The following is a 17,723-nucleotide window of genomic DNA, read 5'->3' as shown; positions in this document are numbered from 1 at the left end:
GCAGGAATGACACTGCCCAAGCCTTTGCTCTCTCTGTACCTCAGCTCCTCACTGTAAAACGGCAGTGGTGCTCACACTGCCTTTCCCCTGGCTACTGGATCCCAAACCAAGTCTATGGCAGTACCTTGTCTGACCTCGATAGCACCATTTCAGGTGCGACTTTGATGCCAGCCTTTCCTTAAGTCACAGTATTAATCCCTCTGATAGCCTATGGGCAGATTTGACCAGATATGGCTGTTGTAGCTTGGAAAAGCCAGCTCTGGACCTTTATATCAGGTGCCTGTGAATGTTTGGAAAGGGAAAGATATGAACCAAAGCATAGCAGATATTGAAGGGGAGGGGGGAGCTCTTCTGTTTTTTCTCCCTGTGCTTCCTTGCAATATTTTGCCAAACAACATATTTACTTGTACTTTTCTCCTTCTCGCAGTAGGAGATCTAGTTTCTGAGCCCTTCTCTGCGCTGTTGTGTTCTCAGATAAGTTACTGGACAGAGCTATGGGCTCTTAATTCCCTTTGAGCTTACATCTTATGCCTTAGCTCCTTTCTTGTCAGATATGGTCTCTCACAGGGGATCTGGAAGGACAAAGTAAAGGCTACTGAAATTTTGTCTTCTAGTTGTGGTGTCCTTCAGCATATGGTTACAGATTGTCCCATGTCTGCTATCTGCAGACTGTTCTCGTGCATTTCTTTCAGCTGATGGGTACTGCTTTCCAAAGGCTTTGGTTGTGAATGCTTTCCTCTCTGCTGGCCATGTTCTTTAGACAGACTGATCTTGAGCCCACGCGGTGCCCTGGTGCTGGCTGAAGCTGGAAAGGGGCTGTGTCACTGGTGTCAATGTCCCACTCCCCAGCCATTGCGAGGGCAGATGGCAGCTGTGTTTGGGCGTGCAAGACGCAGGCGAGGATTGCCAAGTGATCTCAGAGGCACTGGTGGGGTGGGTGCTGTGAGAGCTCCCTCTGCATCTGGAAGCTGTTTCCAAGAGTGGCTGAATTACCCTACAGTGTTGCAGAGACCCACGATCCATACAGAATCAGATCCAGCATGAAATGAAAGTCTTTTGACTTTTTTTTTTTTAATGGGCTGGCATGAAGCTTGCACAGAAAATGTGGGCCTAGGATGAAGCACTTAAAAGTGCTCCTAGGCAATGGAAAGTGTGAATACGTGGGCTTGGGACATGCATTATAATGAGATGCCTGAATTCCCCCCTTGCTTCATAGCAAGGCCAATGTCTGGCAGTGCCACGGCATCTAACAACCACACATTGTCTCCCTTTGAACTGCACAGCTTTCAGGGTAGTCAGGCTTCACCCTCACCCTGCTCCTCAAACAAGCAAGAGACTGTGAGAGAAATGTCACCAGGACTTGGATTCCTCCTAAAAGGTGCCCAGATGGTCTGACATCATGCCAGATGTCTCTGAGGCAGTTCTTTGACGCAAGAAAGGGCTGAAGGCTCTCAGCTCTCCCATGGGAGTGTGTCTCTTCCCATGCTTTGCTCCACCAGTGTTTAAGCAAAGTGAGGTCTGTCAGAGCTAGCCCAAAGGGCCAGGTACAAAGGTGACAATTCACAGCCAAACTGGAGTGTAGCTGAGGGAGTTCTCCTCTTTCTGCTGATGCTGGGCCTCATACAGCCCTGAATAATCTTGACCGTGATGTAAGGCGCTTAGCAAACAAGAGCAGAAAAGCAGCAGTTGTGTTGCATGTTCAGGTGTTGGTGTGGAGGTGACAATGAAGACCAGAGTGGTGGCTGGGAGCTGGCTTGTCTCTGACCTTGTAAGCTTGAGGAGACACTATCTGCACGTTGGTCATTGAGACAGCATGAGACCATCTTCAGCTTCTCATCATTTCTGAAGCACAGACAAAAACTGTGATTACTCCCTGGCAGCCATGGTCATCCTACTTGTCCTGAGCTGTAGACCATGACTCTTCTGCTCCAGATTTGGGGAGTGATATTTTGTAGCCCTGGAGGTGGCTGTTTTAAGCCCTAGGTTCCAGCTGTGCTGACAGCCCATTCACCAGCACAGTTTCTCAACTCAAATGCACTCAGGTGGCAATTCAGTCTCCAACTTTCAGCTCAACTTCATCCATGCTAATTTGGGGGAAATGGAGAAATCTTCCTCCACTGAGTTATCTTCTTTTAAATCCTGATTTAAAACTTGTCTCTGACAGCTACAAACCATTCCCAACTAGCAAAAATGCATTTTCTTTTTCAGGTGTTCTGCATTGCTACTTCCTGACATCCTCTCCTTTAATCTTTGTTCCAGCCTCCACACAAAAAGGCATCTACCCAGGCAAACAGTGTTTCACCTTACAGCGCCTGGCACAAGGGTGCTGGACCCTTAAACTGGACTTCCTCAGTGTGAGTGGGTTAGATCCATACCCAGCTTATCCCCCAAATGAAGTGGTGTCATATGCACAGCCGTGAAGGAATGATCTGGCCCTCACCAGGGAAGAAATGGTTAATCCTGTGCCTTGCAGGAGAGTGCCTTTGGCATGAGTTTCAGTGCAATGACTCACTGGGGCCAGGCAGGAATGGAAGTGCAAAGACTCAACGGCAGCAGAGCAGCCTGGGAATCCCATGGCAGCCTCAGCCCTTAGCTCCTTGGAGCCAGGAGAAGTTCCAGCTGTGGCCTTAGAAGGCCAGAAGGAGAAACCTGCTGCCGTGTCCCAATCCCTGCATGAAGAGCTCTGCAAATCTTTGCCTGGGGGCTGGTGGAGGCTGGAGGAAAGGGCTGGGTACCAACAGCACTCAGTCATAGCTGCGTACTTAAGGATTCCAAGCAGTGCACTTTTACCAAAATATTCTCCTTATTTAAAGTTGCTTTTGCCTGCCAGCTCCTGAATCATACCAAGCCCTCTGAAGGGAAGTCATGTCTCCCTTGCAGCCTGTTTAGGGGTGAGGAATACTGGTAGCAAAGCATGTATTGCCACCCTGTGAGGACTGCTGTCTTTAGGATAAACCTGGAGCTCCTTATGGGCTGGGAGGAGAGATGGAAACACATAGGATGAGGCAGGCAATTCAGAGAACTTTGGGAGAGGTGGAGAGCCAGTTCAGCTCCTTTTGGCTCCAGTAAGCACTGTAATGCTCAGGACTGGGCAGGATTAGATCTTGAGGTGAGTCCCACCTTCTCTGTAGCTGAGCTACTCAGCCTCTTGGAGGCAACGCTGGGAGACAGGCACTTCCAGACAATGACTCAGCCCATCCTAAACCCTATCCAAAACAGATGGGATGGATTACTCTCTGGAGGTGTCTTCCCCTGCCTGGAGAGGGATTAGATGCAATGCCCAGCTTTCTGATGACTGAGTTGAGAAAGCTGAATCCCACCCTTTATTTTTACTGGGGATGAGGTACAAGCTACAGGAGAATGAACCATATGGCCTCTCTCATTCTGTTTGCTTTGGAGCAAAACCATGTGCAAAGAGGCACACTTGTACATAAGTTTGTACATATATTTATGACATAAATTCAAAGGTTTTTTTTTATTGAAGTTGCAGAGTCAAGCACATATAGAGATGCCAGAATCCAGGCTTTCTGTGCATGTGCATTAAAATATGACAGAATTTTTCCTGGGAAAAACTGACTCAAACTCCACGGAAATGAATTAACTGTGACAAAAATAAGAGACAAAAAGGAAAGAGAGAATGAAAGAAGGGGAGAGAGACATGGTCCCAGCCCCACGCTTGGCCCTTGTACGAGGGTGTGGAGAGGTGCTGTGTTTTCTAGAAAAGTCTGCTTCAATTCCCTCCTGACCCCTTCTGCAATTCTAGCTTGGATGCCGCGTACATCAAACTACACTGCTGCTCTGCATTGTTTCACCTTTTCTTTTACTTTTCTTTTGGCTGAACACAGGCAAGAATGACAAAAGGAATTTCTGAGTACACTGGAGGTGAGATGCAGTCTTTCTGCAAGAAGGCCAAAGCAAGATTATTTTACGTCTTGCCTTGTTCTCAGAAACAACAGAGCTGTTTGGGCTCAATAAATTCGTCTGAGAAAAGTGCAGTTTGACAGAATTGCAAAAAAACCTAATAAGAGGGGTTTTGTAACAGGAAAGGTCAAGTGATGTTAATTATAATCAGAGTTATAATATGGATAATGAGATTTGGGGAGTTTCCCTCCAAATCATTGCTTCTAGGCACCTCTTTCTCTCCCTTGCCCACCCTTGTGGGGAGTGGAGGGGCAGATGTTGCACACAGGGAGCTGTTGTGGTCTCATTGTTTCTTGCTTTAACATCCTGCTCCAAATTTCCTTCAGCAGAGGTTGGCATGAAGTCCTGATGACACTCACACAGGATAGAAGCTTCTCCACTTTCACTTTCTGCTTACTGTGATCCCATTTTTTTGAGGGACAAATGCATGGGCCACTCTTGTTATCATAGAATAAATCCAAGAGTACTTTTCTCCACTGTGTGATTGCTGCTTTGCCCTTCTATCCATGCATGAGAGATGGTTTGGCCTATTGGATTGAGAACTGGAAACTCCAAGTTTTGGGAAGCTCTCTGTTTGAGGCCTTGACATCATTACTAAAGTAGTCTGTGCCTCGGTTTTCACTTCTGTAAAATGGGACTATGAATGTTTGAGGGTCCCTCTGAAGGGTGATATCGTGTATTATCATCTGATGCATTTTTACAATACAAGGGCTATTGTAAAAGAGGAGATAAGAGAACATAAAACCTTCCCTCCTTTTTCAAATAACAGCTATTTAGCTTATCTTAGCAAGTTCTCTATGGACTGTTAGACTGGGGAGACAACCTTCATGTTTGGGGCAGGCATTCTTCTTCTTGAAGGTATATTTGGTGCACATCATGATATAAACCTAGTGGGCTTCTCCCCTTCTTTTTGAAAGAACCTCTTCCACCAGCATTTGGTTTAGTATTGTTATCTATGAAACATTCATAAAATGCATGGTGGTGAGACGTGAGCAATGTTCCAGCTAACCAAATGGAGGGATGAACCCTGCGATCCCTACAGAGGAAAATGGTTTATACAGAGGACAGAAACTGGTGGGGAGTGACTCCAGACCTGGCTCCAAAATGTTTGAAGATATGGGAAATATTCCCCCTGACTTCAGATGGATTGGAAGCCAAGTCAACAGCTGGGAGGATTAGAGATTCCACTGCGGTGGATAATTTGTTTGCAATTGCATCATTGCATCATCAGCTTCAGTGCGGAATCCAGAGGGATATTGACGACATAGCTTCATCAGTCCTTTGAGCTCCTTTCCAAACTGTCTTTACATAGCAACATCAGGCCTAGCAATATATAGTTTCCAGCACTGATGATTAAGTTTTGTATTTTTTCTGGACAAGCTCTTCACATATTTCCCTGATAGGCATGAAACAAACCTTTAAATGCTGATCAGTTCACCATATTATTTCCTGTATGGCTTTCCTTGGAATTTGAAAGGCTTAATTGCGGCCAAGAAGGGGCAGAACTGAGAAGCTGCTGATCCCTCTACTTACAGATAATGCCTCATATTTGTCCCATGTGTTTTGCATCCAAATATAGAGTATGCTTGCATGAGGAGAGGCTGCTTTTGGGCATCTTCTCTCAGCTGGTCTTACTAAGCTGAAGTTTGCCTCCATGTGAACATAGCTGCTAAATCAAAGTTGGTCACACTGGCGAGAACTGGACACATCTGCGCTCTTCCTGTTGGCTTATCCTCAGTGGTCTGTATTTCCCATCACCCAGGAACCTTAACCTCTTTCACAATGAACTCATCTTGACACCAGCTTTCCTTACTCTGCCTATATTTACATAGGATGACAAAGAGTGGAGCAATATAATGTTGGCCTATTGATGAAAAATATGCCTGGGACAAAATTGACTAGTGAGTAGACTCTGCAATGACTAGTCAGGGCTTCTCTTTATATCATATTCATTTGAACATACTAGCTTAAACATTTGTTAATTGCTGGAACTATTAATTGGAATATGTATATACCAATCAGTATCCTAATTATGAACAGAGCATATGAATCCTTGACACATTTAGAGGTATTTCAACTTATAAGTAACCTTTTTAACTACATGCCACTTACAGCTTACTGCAAGTCTAGAGGGCTTTAGAAGAACTCCACGAGGTTTTTTGTATTAGTCAACATTATTCAGTATCCCTTTTTTTCAGAGCATGGTTCTCCCAGTCACTGGGAGCTTTTATCCTAACTGTCATGCATGATTTTTAAGCTTAGTTAGGTCTAGACATATGTCTCACAGCTTTGCAAGACCTTTTACGCAAGAGTTGTTCTTTCATCTTATATTTGCATAGCACCTGGCACCACAGAGATCAGGCCTGGAGGCAGAGAAGGACATTCCAGTTTTCTTTGTAAGCCAAACTGGCAGTGTAAAAATATCTATATGATCAGTCAACATCTTAAGAATTAAATTCTTGCCCACTAAAGCAGTGACAGTTATGCCTGTCTTCTTTTTCTAGACCAAAGAAGCTCTCTTCACAATTCTCCAGGATCTAAGGCCTGAAGACCACTTCAATATCATTGGCTTTTCCAACCGAATAAAGGTCTGGCAGCAGGACCGGCTGGTGCCAGTTACTCCAAATAATATAAGAGATGCCAAAAAGTACATTCATAACATGTCGCCTACTGGAGGTACGATCCAGAGATATGAATGGGATTAATTCTGCTATCCAATTAACTACAACAGAATGGACAGTGGTGAATGTAGTCCTGTAGCATGTAGCAATAAAAAGACATTGGGATTTATGTCATGGGACCAGGGGGTCCCTTCCCCACCTCCACTCTGGGTTATTTGACAGATGGATGTATGCCCTGTATCAGCGTACATGATGGGAAGGTGGCTCCAGATCCAGTCATATGACCTAATATACTTATTAAAGCCAACTTGGGCCCGTTCTCCATTTAGCTGGTGAGACCCTTGGAGTGGAAAAGTTCCCAAGGTTCTTTCTTGAGGACATAGGAAAAAATACCATATCCTGGTCAAGGACACACAGGGCCAGTACTTGTGCATTTTCTGAAAGCCTGTGTAAAAGCATGCATGTGGTTTTGTCTGGGCTGGAAACTCCAGGGATGGGCTACCCTATGTGGGCTGTGGGATTGCCTTCTGCAAGAGCTAGTTTCTCACCTAGTACTGTTGTCTCTACCAAGGAGCAGCCAGAATGACATTTAAGAATTTCTTGTTCCTTTTTTGCTTATGTGTTGCTGCCAGGAGGGAATAGGGGAGAGGAGGAGACCCCAGAACAGTGGCAGCATGCAGGCATGATTTTGAATTTGATTCAGTGGCTTCCTATGAGGCTATAGACACTAGTATAAAAAAAAAAACAACATAGCAAGGTTTGTAATGAATCATAATTTGGCAGCTGTGCCCATCCTAGCTGAGCACTCCCCGGGTAAGCAGAGAGCTGCAGAATGACCTACGGAAATCCTTCTCCATGCGAGCAGTCACAGCTGGTTGAAGGTCAGACAGGCCCTTTCCATGGCTGTCCCTGAGCAGTGACCACTCTTAGCAAAGGAAACTCTCTGATGGAAAAACACAGCAAACAGGATGGTTTGCCATACTGTTTGTATTGTGAGAGGAAGAGTTTAGGAAGTGGTCAAGAGACCTGCCCAGTTAAACAATTACCAATAGTGGGACTAAACTCACAGTACAAAGCTTTTTATCCCTGAAGCGCCAAAAGAGCTGTGCAGGAACCAGCTGAGTTTGCCCATGAACTTGCCAGAGAACAAAAGTAAAAGGAAATGATTAACTTAGGTTCAACAGGAGGGTGCAGTGATTCTCCACTACAGGCCAGCGGTACTTTAGTTTTGGCTAACTCTGCATTTTCCCTATAAGGGTGCTGTTCCTTGAGTATCTTCCAGTGAATGTGAATGCACTCAAGCTCACAGATCATGTACATGAAGAATGTGCTGTGCTTACACCTGTGTGTCATACTCACACACCAAAGAAATGGGAACAAAATATTGCTGCTAAATATTTGTGCATATGGTAAAAGGCAGTTTTCAGTGCACAGTAGCTTCTGTGATATGGCTGGCTTTGAAATCACACTATTGTCTGCCACATGGGATGATTTTGTTTTGTTTTAGGGAAAAAATTCTTTCTGAAGTTTAAGATCTGCATGGAGACTGAAAGAGCATTAGGATATTTAGATGCAGGGTTTTGGTTCAAAACTATTTTGCAAAATACACAGTCTGGTTTTGAGGACTTTTCAGAAGTCTTAGCCCCTTTCTTGTTCCTTGTCTTGCTGCAGTCACTGGTGCTATGCACGCTAAGTTTCTAGGTACATGATGCATATCCTTGCTGATAACCTCCCTAGATATCCCCTTCTGAACCCCTAGAAGGAGTCTGTTATGTATGCTCTTAACCTATTTCACCTGCTCTTCTCCGACAGCTGTTTTTAACCCAGACATACTAATCTCACAAAGGTTCTACAACCAATCCCTCTTTGCTTTGACTAGCACAAAATATACACGGAGCAAAGAGATATCTGTACTTTTTCCTGCCTGCTTTTTTTCCTGAACAAGCAGTAGGTTTGAATCATTTTCATGGCTATTCTTCTAAAGTACACCTATTCCCTCATTTATTTTCTGTTTTGTCCCTCTCTCCCTACTTCAGGCAGCTCCATTCTCCACTAGCCAGTTGTTTTGTGAGAGCACACTCCTCAGCTAACAAAGCCATTTATCTTCCCTTTAAACTTTGTTAGCCCTTGGGGTTTGAAGAACAAACCCAACTAATTGTTTTCCCATGTGAAGGCTTTTTTCCTCTCTTCAAATCTTGTGCCCTTCAGACAAAATGAGCAGAACTTGCTTTCCCAGTTCAAATACCATCTGGGAGAGTCCCTAATTAAGTTTAACTGGTTTTGTAGGTACCGGCAGGACATGGTATGTGCTGTGACTCTGCTTACCATGGCTGACTATTGAACATTGAGACATTCAAGGACACAGCAATTTCACATAAAAGAAGAATAAAAGAGAAGTTGCGGGTGCCCCATCCTTGGAAGTGTTCAAGGCCAGGTTGGATGGGGCTGTGAGCAACCTGGTCTGGTGGGAAGTGTCCCTGCCCATGGCAGGGGCGTTGGAACTGGACGAGCTTTAAGGTCTCTTCCAACCAAACCATTCTATGAATCTATGAAACTGCAACTCGTAATTCAATTTGTAAGACTATAAACAGCTATCCCAAATTGGTGCTGAGTAACAGAGCTGAACGGAGTTAAAGAACTAGTGCAATCTCATGTAGAGAAAAAGAACATCCTGATGAACAGAGATCCTGTCATTGTACTAAAGGGAGCTTAAGGAAATTATTTGTACCACTCTTAGAAGGAGAAATCAGCTAATAATTTTCATACCTTCCCAGGGACTAATATTAATGGTGCTCTCCAGACTGGTGCAAAGCTGCTAAATGATTACATTGCTCAGAATGACATTGATGCCAGGAGCGTCTCTCTGATCATCTTCCTCACGGACGGGAGGCCCACTGTTGGGGAAACACAGTCGTCCAAAATCCTCAGCAACACCAAAGATGCAATCCGTGATAAATTCTGCCTCTTCACCATTGGCATTGGCAATGATGTGGACCACAAGCTGCTGGAGAGGATGGCACTGGAGAACTGTGGCATGACAAGGCATTTCCAGGAAGATGAGGATGCAGCCAGCCACCTCAAGGGGTTTGTTCCACTTTTTCTGTGCTTATATTTGCATTGGGCCCTCTGGGCAAGGGTTTTGGGAAGGAAAATCTTCTAAGGAGACCTTGTAAGAGATGGGAGTTTCTCTGAGGCTCAAGTCTGGTTGAGAGAGGCAGAGTATGCTCAGATACTGAAGATGCCTACCCAGAAATTGTCTCCTTCCTGGCAGACCCCCTGAGCTGTACTGGAGCTTCCCAGCCCCTCAGAACAAGGCATTTGTTTCCCTAATTCAGATCATTGCTTTGGGCATGTAAACCTGGAGAGATGGGAGGCCTGAGTGCCACCTCTCCATGGACGGATGGAGGGAGAAAAGGATGCATTGCTCACTTCAAATTGATAATATAAACAGCATTGAGTGTCTCAGGAATGAAGATCCCAATTTGGGGCAGAAAATTATTTCTTTATTTTTTGAAAAAGATAACCTTATGCCCAAACTCCAAAATATTTGACTTTTGGAAAAATACACAAGGGTCATGCCTGGGATGATCCTGTAATCGCTTCATTTCCTCATTCATTGTGACCCAAACTCCTAGCAAGTTTCCTGTAATCCTCATCATTCATCAGGACCAGAGGTTATGTTCTTCTGTGATCAGGGAGCTGTAATCCAAGGGGAGACCCTACTGAGGAACAGGAAAAAGGTATATGAACCACAGCTCTGTCTAAAATGTCAGGCAGTGTGTCAGTACTTCCAGGCAAAAATGTTTGCCTTTCACCCCCAAAACGTTAGTGTTTCGAACCTCAGACACCAAAAAGAGACAGTCATTGAGCAGAGACCTCTCACCTAGCTAGTGTTTAATTCATCTGGAGCATGAGAACATGCATCATCCACTAGATCTTTTCTTTCTGTGATGGTTACAGCGGACAAGAGTGTCTTCCTTTTAAATGGGATTTTGTAGATCCATCTGTGACTGCGTCCGTGTCACTTGCTTCTCAGAACATGTATTTTGGATTGCAAGTGGCATTCCCTGGCAAATGAAGAATGCGCTGATTGATTGGTCTGCAGGAACCCAGCACTGCAAATACTTGTTCAAACACCTCTATCTGATGAACAGCTCACTGATTATCAAGCTCAGCAATGGCAAAACCATTTGGCATCTGATGCCAAATTTACACAGAAAAGCATAATCATTTGCTGGTGGCCAATGCAAATCTCTGTTGGAGGGAAAATCTACATGCATGCCAATGTAATTTCTGATTTTTGTGGTCAGTGAGTTGTATTTTTACACAGATACTTCCTTGCGTTGTACTATAAGACAGGTTGTACCTCTCACTGAACCATTTGTTACAACCCAGGAGTTATTTCACAGATAGTTCTGAGGTTTAATTCACTCATGTTTTAAAATGTGATGAGATCTCTGCATCAAAGACACTGAGTTCTCAGAGAGACTTTAAAAGAAAGTCAACCAATTCAGGCTTTGAGTTTCCTTGGAGGGAGAATAAAACAGAAAGTGTGACTCTAGCTCCCAGACAATCTGTTTAAGCAGATGTGAAAAATAAATGCAGCTTGAAGTAAAAAAGGGCTGAGGCCAATTCTTTGTTTATTTACCAAATTAGACTCAAATGACTTGCCAAGAGATGAGGAGTCTGGCATTTAAATGGGAAATATGGCATTCTTGGAGTAGCTCGCAAAGATCCATCAAAAGCACATTGCTGCAGGGAAAACACAGTACTGTAAAATTAGGCCTTGACCCCTTGTAAAGGCTTTCTGGCCTGTTCAGTGCGAGGTATTCTCAGAAGTATGGTAGGTTGTGTTAACAAGGCATTATAGCATTAAGGTCTCTGGTTCCACAGAAGCCATGTCTTGCTCCAACAGAAAATCAGCAATAAAGTTGCAGTGAGTTCACTTCTGTCAGGCTGTCTGTATTTAGTAGAGTTCCTCCATTCCTTGAAAATGTCATCATTTACTGGGGCATAGTGAGATTCCTTCTTGATTTTTCTTTCTCCTTTAGCCCTCAGAAAACCGTATTCTTGCCTGTCCTACACCGACCAACCCAAACAGTAGTATCTAGGGCTCTTCCAGTGATAGAGAAGCTTTGGTTCAGATGGATACTTTCCAGCTTTGGGTGACCTAACATCCTGGTCTTACAGTTTCTGGATCTGGAATACCAAGCATAATACCACTAGAAATCTGTGGGTAACAGCATCTCTTCTAAGTACATTTTGAAATAACTAGGGTGCTTTCTGTGAGCTTGAGAAGCTAAGAATTTACTTTTAATGGACAGGTTCTCTTAAGTAAACTTAAGTGGTTACAAATATCTCCTTGCAGAGCTCTGGAATCATAGTGGAAAGTAGGTGACTGCCACGCCATGCCGGGATGCTTCAGAACATACTTAAGAGCCTCTGTTTAGATGCCTAAGAAACACTGAAAACTAAAATGAGGCAGAGAATAATTTTGGTTGAAATGGACCTCTGGATGTCATGTAATCCAGCCTTCTGCTCAGAGAAGAGCTAACTTTAAATTTAGGTGAGGTTTCTCAGGGCCTTGTCCACTCCAGTTTTGAAAATATCTAAGGGTAGAGGCTTCCCCATCTCTCTGGGCCCAGTTACAGTGGGTGTAGTAGTTAAATTTGAGGTCTGGTAGCTCTAACTGCTCTTGGATGTCTTAGGAGCCATATTAGATAGTCTGACTGCATCCTTGGCTCTGTATAAGTGCAAGAGTGTGTGCATACGCTTGGATGAACAGTACTAATGGTGAGAAATGTCTTTATTTAAGGTTCTATGATGAAATTGGAACACCCCTTCTCTCTGATATCCGTGTTGATTACCCTGAAGACAACGTAGAGCAAGTCACCCAGAACTTCTTCCCTAACTACTTCAATGGCTCTGAAATTATAATAGCTGGCAAACTCATCAACCACACCTCAGATAGTCTCCACGTGGAGGTGACTGCTAGCAACTCCAAGAAGTACATCCTCCTCAAAACAGATGTGTTTTTTTTGGAATGACATCAGAGGTGTCCCCGGCCTGGAAGATGGCAAAGGTGACAAAAATTACATTGAGAGGGCATGGAGTTACCTCACCATCAAGGAATTGCTTAACTCTCGGTTGAAGAGTGATGACGATCAGGAAAAAGACTATTTGATGGAGAAAGCCAAGTCAATGGCCCTGACTTACAATTTTGTTACTCCCTTCACCGTTCTGAAGATGAGAGAGGCTGGGCTCCATTCAGAAACATCTCAAGAGGAGTTTATCAGCCCTTCTACTGATGGCATTGGTGAGAAGTTGCAGAGCTTGCAGGGACACAAGGCACCGCCAGGTATGAGGGAATAATAACCATGTGCTGGTAAGAAAATTTTTTGCACAGGTAATGTCTCATGGCTGACTTTGGCAACAGGGATGGATCTAGCCAATGAACTGAGAGGTGGTAAACAGAAAGCTGCGATTTTTTCATATTGATTTTGCTAATTGTGGGCTGGATGACCTTAAGCAAACCTTTTAGGTACCTGACTCACCCCCTGGAAGCACTTACTGCTCTGTAGAACCTATTGAAGAAAAATTGGTATTCTAAATGAAGCTTAAAGTAGCTGCAGGAAAACGTCCCATAATCTCACTGAACGGTATTTTGGGAACATTATTATATTATGGCCTTTTCTGCCTCTCAGTAAGTAATTGTAACAGCCTTCCTTCCTCATTTCTAGGTATACACAGACAGCAAGATAAACAAAGAATTAAAATCTCCAAAACTTCAGGTCAGTGCCTGATTTCATGCCTTTAATAATCCAAAATAAGAGCAGTTGTTTTATGGAAACCTCAGTTGAATGCTATTGTGGTATAACCATCCTGGCGGATCTACCAAAATCCTGTTTACTAGACCTGCAGAGTAGGGAGGAAAATGAAAACAAAACCAAAATACAGAGAGGATCAGTAATGAGAAGTGTGAGGAAACACAGCAAGGCAGATGATCTACAACACTTGATACTCATGTTAGAGACTTCTGTACATTAGGTGAGCACAGAAAGCATGATCTCTCTGTACCAGAACTAGTCAAAAAACATTTTATAAAGTAATGTTGCTGAAACATAAAAATTGTTGTCAAGGGGAAAAAAAAAAAAAGAAAATTCTATAGTGTTTTGCTATTTCCCTGTTGGTTCTGCATCTGTACTTAACATCCTTTTCATACATTAAGCACTGAAGAATAAGCCCAGATCAAGAATTTAGACTTGAATTTCACTGGGTAAGGTCAAATTTACCTTAAATACTAGGGCTTTGGCTTGTCTTGTTATTAATAACAACTATCTGGTAGTTGATGATAGGTCAAGGATTGTTGAAAAATTAAGGTTGTGGGATTGTTGAAAAGTTAAGGTTGTGGGATTGTTTAAAATCTGGTGTTGACTGCTCCAGTCTGATATTGAGGACGAGGAAGGTTCAGTGTGAGGCGTGCTCATGCAGCAGTGCTTGATTAAAGGATACATTTTTGAGTGCTGTGAGGCATGTAGCCTCCCAACAGACAATAGAGGAGTGTAAAACACCTGCATGACAATTCCCATATATCACTGAAATGATATTCCAGGAAGAAAATATCCTGATTTTCACCTGGACCACTTTGGGTTTTGAGTTTTCATTGAAAACCCAACCTCTTCTGTGAGAAAAACAAAACAAAAGAATCTGTGAAAAACAAAGCAAAACTTGGCATTTCCTGGCAAACTCCATCCGACCCTCTAAAAACAACAAACTGGGAGGTCTTAGAAAAAACAGGGACAAGCACACTTTGAAAAGTGTTTTGTAACATTCTCAGACACTGCAGTTTTTTGTAAATCCCTCATATTTGTCTCTTTTTCCATGTCTTCTCAGCGGATGGAGACCCTCACTTTGTCATTGATTTTCCCTCCAGCAAGTTCTCTGTCTGCTTCAATATTGACGGAGAACCAGGGGACATTCTCCGACTGGTCTCTGATCATAAGGAATCTGGTGAGCAGCCAAGCAAAGCAGTTGCTTGTGGAGGAAAGCTGTAGTGCAAGGCCAGCTCTCTAGCAATAAGACTAAGCACCAAAATGCTTCATAGGCAAGAAAGTGGCAGGAAACCAGAAAAAGTTGCTTTTCTGGTCAGTATGGTCTGGGGGTTGCACTTGACCAGTGCTACAACAGCCACAGCTGAATGAACAGCCATAGGCATTTTGCATACTGCGTATGGCGTTTGCATAAGCCATGAAGCCACCTCCATGCCAAGAGATTACACAGGGGATTCAGCTTTCTAGTGCAGAGACAGTGCATTTCTTTGCTGGTGCAACTTCACCAGCCCTCTAGCTACAAAGTCACAGCGTGCAAAGAAAAGGTTTGAACTCACGAAAATTGTTCTGTTATCAGAACGTCACTCTTTACTTACACCACTGTTTGTTTCAGGACAGAGCGAAGTATCAGAACAGGCTAACCAAGCACTGAGGCTATTTCAGCGAAGAGACTACCAAACTGATCACATAGCTGTGACAGCCTTGAGAAAACCCACACGATTCAGGATCTGCTTTGCCCAAGCCAGTCTGATCCTCAGGGGCCCAAACTGTGGTCTGATCCCATCTGGAATTCTAAGCAGGGCAGCTAATAAGCAGATTATGTCCTAAGCAGGGAAGCGGGTGGGAGGAAGGGATGTCAAAACCAGAGACAATGCACAGACTTGTTTTACAAAGAAGACAAACAACCCCACAATAAAGTTATAAGAATTCTGTTCTGTGTGGCAGTGGTCTAGCCTCCATGTTTCTGTTTTCATGCCTGCCTTAGTGAACAAGATCCAGCTCCTGGCAAGGTTTCCCTTAAACTTCTTTCACAGGCTGTATTTGTGCCACCGCTTGAATGATTGTGTGGCTCAAATGCAGAATGAGCTTGAGGAAAACACTCTGTAGCGCTAGCAAGTTGACTCTGTGAAGACAGAAATGAGAGATCCCCCCAGGACTGATGGGATATGGAGATATTTCATCTCAGTGTTGATGGCTTGGGCCTAGCTTGGATTAACAACAGGCCTCCTCCTTTACTGTTCTGTCTGGTAGCTGTTCAGAGGCCTGTAGGAAGTGCAACACTGTCTTAGGAACAGCAAGTCACAAAAATCATTAAAATGATTGGGAATCTTTCTGTGGATATCTAGGCTCTATTTGACTCAGTGGGATCTGCACCTTAGACTACTCAAACGTGGTTCTTTTGTGGCAAAACTGAGGGGAGTGGGAAAGGCAGCACTGGTGAAGGATGGGAGTGCAGGGTTCAGGGTCCTCTCTGCAGTGACGCAAAGAGAACCTGAATTTCTTCCACTGCCACCTGAGGAGGTTCAGCACCTTATCTGAGACTGTTGCAGGTCAGGCTTTTCCCTCTACAGGTCCTGCTCAGTCTTTAGCATGTCGGCCAAGGTTGTAACCCTTACCCTGTGGCTTCCCAGGCTAATAATCTTCTTAGGAGACAGGTAGAGAGGGACATCAAACTGCAACTGTCTACTACCCTGAGATTCTCTGGGACAGCAGCATTCAGATACATCCAGATCCTCTGTCTAGAAGTTCAGTCCCTATGCCAGCTGGTGATATGAGGAAAAGCAGGCCTGCCAGCAGCTTTTCTTAGTCCTCCAAGATCTGGTGTGTTTGCCCAGGTTTGAGTTACACATCAACAAATACATGGTCTAGGTAAATCGTACCACAGTTGGTCAGGCTATAGCAGTCAGGAAGATAAATATTTGTCTTATGTGGCTCAAAATCCCCGCACATCATTGTCTTGTTGATAGGTAGGTCTAAGGTTGGATGGAGCTTAGGAAGTGGCTGTGCTGAGGAGCAGCTTAGCACTGTGTACACAGTGCTAGGACTAATGAGGCTGGGTGCACTCGTCTCCAGGGAAGGCCAGTATTTCTGACTTGGGTAAATTTAGGTGCTGTGTATAAGGTAATAATTTTATAACAGACTGGTTATACTGTTTTGAATACCGGTAGGTGAAATAATCAAGCATGAGGTAGTGAATCTGCATGTCCTCAATTGCAAGGCTTGTATGTTTGAGAAAATAGACCTATTCTTGGTTCCAGCTTTCATTTATTGATTATTTTCCTGCAAGGTGTAACTGTGAATGGGCAATTAATTGGAGCTCCTGCACCACCCAATGGCCACAAGAAGCATCGGACTTACTTCAGCACCATCACTATCCTCAGCAATAAGCCAGAGAGATCTTACCTAGAGATCACACCCAGAAGAATCATCCTGGATGATGGGGAAAGACTTCTTCTGTCCTGTGATCGGAGTGCTGTTGTGCGAACCAGCAGCCTTGAGGTGTCCATCTCTGCCAATTCCAACGTCACAGTGACAATACGAGACACAATCAGCTTTGTCATCCTCATCCACCATTACAAGAAGCCAGCCCCGTATCAGAGGAATCACCTGGGGTTCTACATCTCCAACAGCAAAGGCCTTTCTTCTGACTCACATGGGCTACTGGGTAGGTAACAGGTTCTCAGGTTCAGAGCTGTAAACCAGACAAAAATGATCCTTCCAAACAGTTTTAAAGGACAGAGACAGGAGGTAATGAACAAGGAAGGTGGGGGATTAAGTTCCCAGTTGAGACTTTTACATCCACTCACAAACAACTTCTCTGTTGCTAGTATCCCCAACTCCTCTTCCATCTCTTTCTGTATGAGCCATCTTCCACTATCCTAGCTATGTGGCTGTGCCTGTTTTTCACATTTCCACTCTTTTTATGATTAATACAGTTGTCATTAGAATACATTGGAGTACTCGATGCTTCCAATACAGAAACAGAAATCAAATATTGCACAAGACCCCTGAATAAGGCACCAATAAGGGATTCTCTAACAGTACTCCTAATTCAGAACAGCCCAACTGCTACTGTACTTTCAAGGGACATAGCAAAGTAGGGTCTGAATCTCTCTAGGCAGAGAAGACAATCAACTGAGGTCTTGCAGAATCTGAAAGAGAGCTCTGTGTACCTTTGTGCAAGGTCCTGCACCTGAGTCGGGGCAACCCCAGGTATCAATACAGGCTGAGGGATGATGTGATCAAGAACAGCCCTATGGAGAAGGACTTGGGGTTACTGGTAGATGAAAAGCTGGACATGAGCCGGCAATGTGCAACTGCAGCCCAGAAAGCAAACCATATCCTGGACTGC

General features: G+C 44.0%; 1 protein-coding gene across 1 annotated transcript in view; it reads left to right on the top strand.

Moving 5' to 3' along the window:
* Nucleotides 1-17,044, top strand: part of LOC104160516 (inter-alpha-trypsin inhibitor heavy chain H5-like) — a 46,273-nt gene extending 29,229 nt beyond the window's left edge. The window contains 7 exon segments of the mRNA XM_009698649.1: nucleotides 6,426-6,597; nucleotides 9,317-9,626; nucleotides 12,358-12,579; nucleotides 12,581-12,900; nucleotides 13,283-13,333; nucleotides 14,436-14,552; nucleotides 16,659-17,044. Of these exon segments, the coding sequence (XP_009696951.1) occupies nucleotides 6,426-6,597; nucleotides 9,317-9,626; nucleotides 12,358-12,579; nucleotides 12,581-12,900; nucleotides 13,283-13,333; nucleotides 14,436-14,552; nucleotides 16,659-17,044 (1,578 nt within the window).
* The last annotated feature ends 679 nt before the right edge of the window (nucleotides 17,045-17,723 follow it).

This window comes from Cariama cristata, unplaced genomic scaffold (assembly GCF_000690535.1).
Source record: "Cariama cristata isolate BGI_N322 unplaced genomic scaffold, ASM69053v1 scaffold15044, whole genome shotgun sequence".
Lineage (NCBI taxonomy): Eukaryota > Metazoa > Chordata > Aves > Cariamiformes > Cariamidae > Cariama > Cariama cristata.
The sequence above is the reverse complement of the archived record's forward strand: the minus strand, read 5'-3'. Positions and strand labels throughout refer to the sequence as shown.